This window comes from Adiantum capillus-veneris, chromosome 14 (genome assembly GCF_014529385.1).
Source record: "Adiantum capillus-veneris isolate H3 chromosome 14, ASM1452938v2, whole genome shotgun sequence".
NCBI classification, from domain to species: domain Eukaryota; kingdom Viridiplantae; phylum Streptophyta; class Polypodiopsida; order Polypodiales; family Pteridaceae; genus Adiantum; species Adiantum capillus-veneris.
This window is the reverse complement of record NC_140944.1, coordinates 122,884,119-122,893,352: the sequence shown is the minus strand read 5'-3', so window position 1 is coordinate 122,893,352 and position 9,234 is coordinate 122,884,119. Positions and strand designations below refer to the sequence as shown.

Genomic DNA, 9,234 nt, shown 5'->3' with positions numbered 1-9,234 from the left:
GAGAAACCATTTTGCCTCCTCCATGCCTCAATTTTACAATCAAGAACGGAACTCCTAGATTCTATCATCTGAAACACTCCTTTCCCAAACCTGGCCCATGCTACTCTATGTCTTGTTGGGTCTTTTTTTGCTACATGACATTTCTCAAAAGCGTAGCACCTAGCAAATTTATTGGTCAATTCACCACATGAAGGGGGCCCTTAATAAACTTTGGAGAATAGAAATTTGTAGTCTTCCACCAGATGTGGGTGCAAATGGTTTGAATAGATCTTGTTGTTCTTTTGGTACTCGTACTTTAAAAGAGTTAACTACTGCTCGGGGGGAAGTCTTCATCAATCAAGCCTTTTAGGGAGTTTGCCTTTTAGATCGAGGTCGTACTCCTCATGCAAGTCTTGTGCTGTGTAAGATAACTTGATTTATTGAGGGTACTCCTCCATTTTATTCTTACCTGAAATGTAAAACAGATTAGAGAAAAGCGTTGAGATATAGATTAAATGTGGTGTGGTGCCTTTGGCCTTCACTTTCTGTTTGCATGTTAAAGGTGAGGCTCTACCGGCAACAACTCCCTTGGCCTTTGGGGTCCTCATGGTTGGAGAACTGACACGAGAGAGTAGAGCAGCTTTGTTGTAATCGAATGCAATGTTGAGGAGAGAAAGAGCTCAAGATTACGGAAGGTGACCAAAAGAGCATGCTATGCAGCTCGAGTTCAAACGCAAGGCAAAAAAATTGAAACCACTAAATTCACTCATGGCACCACTACTCTCACACGAGGTGGGCCATTATGAACGTGTACAAAACATTCTTATAGAAATACCAATATATCTAAAAAATAGAAATACAAACACCTTTTCCTATTCAAAGTACCGAATATGGAAAACAAATTGTCCCTTTTTTTGTACCACCAACCCTTTCTTTTAGCCTTTCCTAAACAAGATGGTTTCCCAAAAATATATACTCTAGCCCGGTGTGAATTGTCCCCATTGTAAATCAACCACTACTCACCCCAAGTCCCCAAGGACCAAATTTGGAATAATTTGTCTCTTCCAATCTAAATTCCAAAGTGCTTATGATCTTTTTTTTTTTAAAGGAGTAATTATGTCAATTACATTGGATATGAATGTACAAAACATAATAGCTTCTCCGGATTTGCAAAGAGAAATACATGTCCAAGTTCTTTGAGTGGAAGATAGGTTAATTGGCAAGTGCTTCAAAGAAGTTTCATATTAGCTTTTGTGTGGCTATCCCTCAAGGAAGATCTTCAATGTGGTAAGCTTTTACTTTAGACGGTGTAGTATATCAAGATGGCAAGCAAAGGCATGACTTCAGGACAAAGCACTCTTTATGCAGCAATCATTATTTGGGACATAATTACATATAATCTATCTATGAGGATACTCTCTTGTGGCTACACATTGACTTGATATGTTAGAGGACAAAAGCATGGTATATTCAACATTCATGATTTTCTCCTCAAAGCAAGGAGAGTCTTCTAGAAGAAAACCTTCTTTGCTGCAAACTGGGATATTCATTTTCAATGACCATCTCTACTACTACTTGATTTTGAGTACTAATTGGAACCAACATTTTGCCATAAGTCCCCTTCTTCCATTTGATATGCAAATCGGTCTCGCCCTCCCTTTTCGTGGCCATCCGTAGCCCACATTAAGACAAATCAAACTGGTGCATCAAATAAGCTTGGAGATGCTTCATTGAAAGAGGGAGGATTAGGGCAGTGATGAGCAAATTAAGTTGTAGATATAGTTCTAAAGGGACCTTCATCAAGAGACTCCTCGATGTTAGATGGCACCTTAACCACAAGAAGATTTAGAAATTTTCTCATGTAGGAAAAGGCAGCCTTTTTCAATGTTTTTCATACAATGCATATCTGTTAGGGAGGCACCGCATACCTAGCTAGGTACGATTGGGGGCAAGGGAGTCCCCTGCCCCCAATTGTACGTATCTAGGTATGCCGTGCCTCCCTCACAAAAGCTCATGATGTTGAGGTAAATCCTATTGTGGGAACTGTAAGAATATGTCCAAAACTTTTTGTGCTAGTCACCCACATAGTGGAGTATAGATTTTCGGCTTAAGTTCACCCACCAATAAACATTCAATGCCCCTTTGGCTTATACTTCATCAAGCTATTTGGATTGCCAATTAAAAGGATTGGAGTGGGTGTCGGCCTTTGCACCAAAAACTTGAAGCAAGAGGAACTTTGCATCACTTGCTTTAATATTGTCCAGCTGACTTTACAAGTTCTAACCACACTCCCAACCTTTCTCCTATTAGGAGATTGTCATGGGCAGTTTTTAATATATCTTGGGTTGTTGTCCCATAGCTGTTCAGTGTTAGAAAAAAACCGGGGTCTGGTGTATTTTAACCGGCTAAAATCCTAAAATCTCGATTAGATTTTGAGCTTGCCTTGAAGAAAACCAAGAAATTTTCACAAGTTTTAGTGTAATTACCGGCAAAAGCTTCAAATTTTGACCTAAAAACCGGGAGAATTTCAAGTTTGCCCTTATTTTCTTAGGTTAGGAAAATGTATTTTTCTATCCCTATAGCTGTTTAATCGAGCCTCACTGATTGATCAATCATGAATCGAACATATTTTTGTGGTTGAACACTAACCCAGCGTGGCACCGAGGCAACCATCAAATCGTTCGATGTACTTATTTTGAATCTTATCAAATACCACATTTTATGCTCCATTTGCCTCGACACTAACTACCACATGCATGAGGGGGTGGGAACAAGCATGATTATAACACCCATCAAGATCTATGGTGGAGATTTCACGGCAGTGTACTCTTGGGTATAAAAATAATCCCCTCCCACCCCATGCAACCCCAAGACTTGAACCCATCACCGCACACACATGCTGTAACCACGTCACCCCTCGCAAGGGACAAGAAGTTTTGGACAGCTTCTCACAATAATTCCCAAATTATGGCTTACCTCAACATCATGAGCTTCTGTTCGGGAGGCACGGCATACCTAGCTAGGTACGATTGGGGGCAGGGGACCGCCGGCCGCCCCCCCCCCCCACCGGCTGGCAGTCCCCTGCCCCCAATCGTACCTAGCTAGGTATGCCGTGCCTCCCAAACAGAAGCTCATGATGTTATGTATTGTATGAAAAACACTGGCAAAATCTCCCTTTTCCTACATGAGAAAATTTCTAAATCTTCTTGTGTATATACACTACGCTGAAATTCAGAAATGCCGGTAGAGAGCAAGAGGAAAAGGAAAACTCTGCCTACATTTTGAGGAATATAGTTTCAAAAATAGTAAAGAGTAGCTTAATTTTCCATAAGTTTTTAATGGAAAACTCACAGAAAAGAATTTTCTCAAACACTGCTGATCCTAAGAGATGACAAATGCTCCATAATTGCCTTTAAACTGCCCTACACATGAGCTTTTCATTTCAGATGTTGATGTCCTCTTAACACTTTTTCTAAATCTACAGGCCTTGAATTTCCCCATGGCTGCACTGTATGGACTGGCTGATCATTCCTCACCTTTGAGCCATTGTTGTTGTTGTTGTTGTTGTCGTTGTCATTGAGCCATTGTCGTCGTCGTTCCTACCTAGTCACCTCCATTCTTAGTGGAGAGACAGCTAGCTAGGAGTTGGTTTTATAGCATTTCGTGCGAATCTCTCCCGCATGAGTGAGCACATCAAGCAAGCCAAGCTTCTTGAAAGAGTGTTGGAAGAAGGTCTGGAAGTAGAAGTCATGCCGGGCGTACCGCTCCACGAGGTGCTCCATCAGCTCCTCTCCACTATTAGTGCCAGAGGTATTGAGATAGAGCTGCTGATCTACCTGCAGCACCCCTCTCCCTTGCATGACCTGCTTGTAGTAGCTGTTGTCCAGCTTGGAAGGGGTGCCCTGATCCAAAGCCACCCTCTTGCCTGATCTCTGTCCACACTCACTCTTCAGCTCCTCAACTAGCTCCGCCCGCATTCGAGGGTCTGCTCGCCCTGTCCCTTCATAGTTGAAGAGCCTTCCCTCCACAAAGCTACATTGCGTCGTACCGATGGAATGTGCACCTAATTCACACATTAAGAGGCACAACCATCACAAGAGGTTTTGGACAAATTCTCACAATATTTCCCACATTGTAACTTACCTCAACATCATGAGCTTCTGTGAGGGAGGCGCCGCATACCTAGCCAGGTACGATTGGGGGTAGGGGACCGCCGGCCCGGTGGGGGGGCCGGGGGCCGGCGGTCCCCTGCCCCCAATCGTACCTAGCTAGGTATGCGGTGCCTCTCGAGCAGAAGCTCATGATGTTATGCATTGTATGAAAAACACTGAGAAAGACTCCGTTTTCCTACATGAGAAAATTTCTAAATCTTCTTGTGCATCAAGCATCCTATATCACACAGACATTGCATATATACAGACATGTACATAGAGACAGCCCTACCTACGACTGTCCAGTTGCATCATAGACACATGCATAGAGACATTACATGCATAGACATACACATACCTTACATAGACAGCATACAGCATAGACACATTACATACTTAGATAGATCATACATTATAGACACATTGCATACATAGATAGATACAATCACACATTACACTAGAAATTAGATCATACATCATAGACACATTACATACATAGATACACACATACATTCCATATTGGAGAGATACATACATCATGGACACAAATAAAGGTGCTCATTTGGGCCACCCAAATTACCTACCCACATAAACACTAACCACATCGTCTACACCGATCAGATGCATGTATTTAAACACTTGAAGCATTATACTTCAGTTGCAAATAATTGTTCATGATGAAGATTTGGCAATAAATATACCTAACAAAGTTAAGAATTCTTCGGTTGTGAAACCCTTAGCTTGAAAAGCCTGCAATGCCCGAGGCAGCGAGTCGTGTAGATCCGGCAGCATGCTCATCGCTTCGGAAGCTCTCGATACCATCCCATCATGCCGACCCAAGAGCAGCTCAAAGTACTGGCCACCAGCCTAGCATATTTAATTATTAACACACAAATAGATCAAATCAACCTTCAACCATGTCACTAGCGTGTGCATGCATATTAGCAATTGAACTCAATAATTAAGTAGCAGGTTGTTCGAAATGCACATACTAAATGTACTGCATCTCTTGAGGCAATTGCAATGATATCTGCACAAGAAACTACTTGAGGGCAGATTTCCTCCAAACGGTCCTTCATCTGATCGATAAGATCGAAGCTCTTGGCCAGGGATAGATTGGGTGGGACGTCTCTCTCGACGTGCACGCCAGAAGTCGACTTCAGGAGGATAGATGCATCACATCCCTTCACCACATAACGGACAAAATAGGATCAACAAGAGCTAATTACTAAAGAAATGAAAACATGTATCTGAAGATATCTTGAACCTAATTATCTGAAGGCTCATATGATGGCATAGAGTTTCTAACTTGTCTGGGTGACGAGAGAGGATCATGTCCGTAGTTGCAAGCTCGCATTTACAATATATGCATATGCATCTTCCACATACATGAAGAGCATGTGATTGTGATGCACTTGGACAAGTACACCGGAGAAATTAACACGTATCTATGTATTTATGTATCTACATTATTATAATTATAATTAGCATTATGTATGTATGTATCTAATGTGTATTTGTAACGTACATTATGTATATGTATCACAAGAAGATTTATATATTTTCTCATGTAGGAAATTAACGGAGTCTTTCTTAGTGTTTTTCATACAATGCATAACATCATGAGCTTCTGCTCGAGAGGCACCGCATACCTAGCTAGGTACGATCGGAGGTAGGGACCCCCGGCCCCCCCACCGGGCCGGCGGTCCCCTATCCCCAATCGTACCTAGCTAGGTATGCGGCGCCTCCCTCACAAAAGCTCATGATGCTGAGGTAAGTCACAATGTGGGAAATATTGTGAGAATTTGTCTAAAACTTCTTGTGTATGCGTAATTAGATCAAGTATGTATGTATGTATCTACAAGTGTAATTAGCATCAGAATTAGTGTCCAAAAGTATATCTACACTCACACTCACACACACACACACACACACACAGAGAGAGAGAGAGAGAGAGAGAGAGAGAGAGAGAGAGACGGTACTCTGACAAAGCAGTCATGCAAGAGCAAGCGGATGAGGTTGGGGGCAATGGAGGCGTCGTTGTTGTAGTAGTTTTGCACCATGGAGGAAATGGTGGGCTCTGCAGAAGGGCAAGACTGGTCGTAGAAGTGAGGCTCCATGCCGCGCACAGCAACGAAAACATGAAAACACACAACACAGACGGCTATGGCCAAGGAGGCTTGTAGCTCCGCTAAGCATCGGTAACCCATGACGAAAAGAGAGAGAGAGAGAGAGAGAGAGAGAGGGGGTATGTGGAAATGCATGCAATGGTAGTACCGTGCAGGTAGTGATGAGAGTGACAAATGCGTGTGTATGATGAAGCTTTTTTGTATGATAGCAAGTTCGGCAAAAGCTGCTTTTCTGCTTTCTGCGCGGACAATCCTTCTTTAGTATTAAATTGGATTCCTGCAGCATTGTAGTTACTAGTAGTACGTTGGACGTTAGCATAGCAGCAGTTATAGGCTAACTCATCTTTCGGCCCTCCCCTTTCTACAAATTGAAATGGTGTCCTTTCCCAAAGCTTTCCTTGCAAGCTTTACAAACCATTCCATTAGCAACAGCAATGTTTGAAGACCTAAGTTACCAACTTCTGCCTTTTTAATCTATATAAAGTAACATCTAAAATATCTAAAATCTAAACTAACATAATATGGCAGAAGGAGGAGCCTTTTACACGTGTTGAAGTCTCCAACATGAAAGCTAAACTCCAAGACTGAGAGAAGCCTTTGTGCACGTGATAGAGAGAGAGAGAGAGAGAGAGAGAGAGAGAGACCGCCGAAGGCGATTGATCGTACTAGTATCTACAAAGGAAAGAGCCACTTGCAAGTTGCCCATCCACAAAGAGAGAGAGAGAGAGAGAGAGAGAGAGAGAGAGAATGTGAGCTTGCTAATCTCTGAGAGAGAGAGAGAGAGAGAGAGAGAGAGAGAGAGAGAGAGAGAGAGAGAGAGAATGTGAGCTTGCTAATCTCTGAAAACATATAATCTAAGTAGGAATCTTTGAATTTTCTTTTTTTTAATGTGGGGTTTTTGTGTCCTTTAAAAAGTTACACTTTTTGAAACCAACACAGTAACTCACATGGAATCTCAAATGAAGGAGCGGTGGCCCGTGGGATATGTCGCAAGAAAATCAAGCATGGGAACCCCATTGACTTTTTAAAGGCCCAATATATGCTCGGGTGGTGATGTTCCGTTGTTGTCATGGCCAAGAGTTCGTGAAAGACCCTTTGGCCTTTAGTGTCCATGGGGTCCTTCATGCCCCTGATATACAAGATAATGACCTTAAAGAGCCCTCAAGCAATTACAACATGAGCAAATTTAGGAGATGGAGGTCTTCTAGAGGGCCTTTTGGAAGAGAGAGAAAAGAAGCACCTCCAATCGGCAAAGAGACTACAGTAAGTAGATATTTGTTTCAAAAAATCATTAAAAAAGAGTTGTAAATAGGATATATTTGGGCTCAAAAAGCAACTTTTTGAGATGGTTACTTCTCTTTTCTACTCACCGGACTCTTCAATATGTGGCCCTTTTGGAAGGTGAAGGGAAAGCTAGTTAAAGATGTACACAAAGGTCTCTTTGAAACTTCATACCTACTAAAGTAGTAAAGTTATGTAAATTTATGACCCATTAATAGTTCCCTTGACCTTTTAGTCCATGAGACCAAATCAATATTGGTTTATAAAGCCTTTCATAGTAGATACCAGGTTTTCCATACTCACAAATAGGGAGTGGTATGTGAAGGAAACACATGGCAGTGCTAAAAAAAACCTAGGTTTAGTGTAACCCCACCTACAAATTTTGAGATTTACCTCTAAATTTTTTAGTTGAAGTTGAGAAAACCTTTAAAATTTGAAAAAAAAGTGTAATTTGGTGTAAAAACCTTCAGATTTAGTCAGTCTACCTCTATTGTTTCTCATAAGTAGGTTTGCCAAGTTTTTGGAAAAAAGTTTTTTTTCGAGCATTGCATGGCACATGATGTGACTCTTGAGATTGCTTTGAATGTCCAAGTTTTCAAGTACATGATTGCCACCTAGTCTTTGATTATGTCCTTTAATATAGACATACACATCAAGTGTGAGGGTCTTACATACACATTGACTACAAATCAGCAAGCCTAGATAGTAGAGAATTACAACAAAGTGACAGAAGTCGAGGTCTTTGATAAAAACCTTAAATTGATCACAATTATTTCAATCAAGTAGTATTGCCATGATATCAGCAAGAAAAGTGTAGTAGTGTAACATTTAATGGCCTAGTAACTTGTGTGTAGCGGAAAATAGCATGAACATAGTGAAATTTCATTAGAATATATTCCTAATGAGAATAACAAGAGTGCTTGGGTGGAGAGAGCAACAAAAACTATAACACCTAGTTAGATAGCATGAACAATACTTCAAAAGAGAGAGAAATTAAGCTATTGATAACAGTTGAGGACCGGATTTGCATGGAGCCGGTCCCCCCTCCAAAAGGCTTTGTATTATGGTTTCTCCCATCAAGAGAGACATTTTACAATACAATTCTTTGTGTTCCTTCAATACTAGCTAGTGCAATGAAGATAGAAACTTCAAGCACTAAGCAAAACACTTATAAAACACAACATCAATTCCCTCACGGTCTCAGATACAAGACCTCACACACCTTCGAAGATGGTGAGAGCTAGCAGGGTGTGAGAGTAGATTGAGAGGAAGGAGTAGTCTTACGAGAAAGATGTACATCTCCTCACATAATCACTCATGTTAGCATATCTTAGCTTAGTAATTAGCATGGTAAAGGAGATGAGCATTTATTGAAGCTTGGCTCTTGGTTGGATTTGCATCATAAAGCCAAGAGTTGTTGGTGTAGGCCTCCCTTGTCACAAGCTTGGAGTAGGTGATAAGCTTTCCATTAAAGCTTGAGAAGGAGAGAGAGAGTCTTCTTACTCCACACATGGAATAGTGTGAGTGTGTATGTCATAATGCCTTTGAAAAATCAGCCCCCTCTCTCTCTTGGTCAACCCCTCTTGCTATTTGCTCATGCTCACACCCTATTGGTCCATGCCAGGCTTAGCGAATGAAATTTAAGCAGCATAAGTGATAGCCTTCTGACATGTGTCCCCCTTTCCCCTTTTGTG

The 9,234-nt window shown here is 41.4% G+C and overlaps 1 protein-coding gene across 1 annotated transcript; it reads right to left on the bottom strand.

The window, feature by feature from the left end:
* Positions 1–3,237: 3,237 nt before the first annotated feature.
* On the bottom strand, positions 3,238–6,410 carry LOC147443064 (peroxidase 57-like). Its single transcript, XM_086528990.1, has 4 exons — positions 6,113–6,410; positions 5,123–5,314; positions 4,832–4,997; positions 3,238–4,042 (listed from the first exon to the last, which is right to left on the bottom strand). The coding sequence occupies exons 1-4, from the start codon at positions 6,392–6,394 to the stop codon at positions 3,618–3,620; spliced, it is 1,065 nt and encodes a 354-aa protein (XP_086385116.1). The 5' UTR covers positions 6,395–6,410; the 3' UTR covers positions 3,238–3,617.
* Between the last annotated feature and the right edge of the window lie 2,824 nt (positions 6,411–9,234).

Bases quoted from the DNA above. Each gene is read 5' to 3' on its own strand.
- LOC147443064 (XM_086528990.1), bottom strand. From the start codon at position 6,394: ATGCATTTCCACATACCCCCTCTCTCTCTCTCTCTCTCTCTCTCTCTT. The intron at 5,315-6,112 runs GTACCGTCTCTC...TATGTGGTGAAG, and splicing joins TGCATGACTGCTTTGTCAGA to GGATGTGATGCATCTATCCT. The intron at 4,998-5,122 runs GTATGTGCATTT...TAAATATGCTAG, and splicing joins CAAGAGATGCAGTACATTTA to GCTGGTGGCCAGTACTTTGA.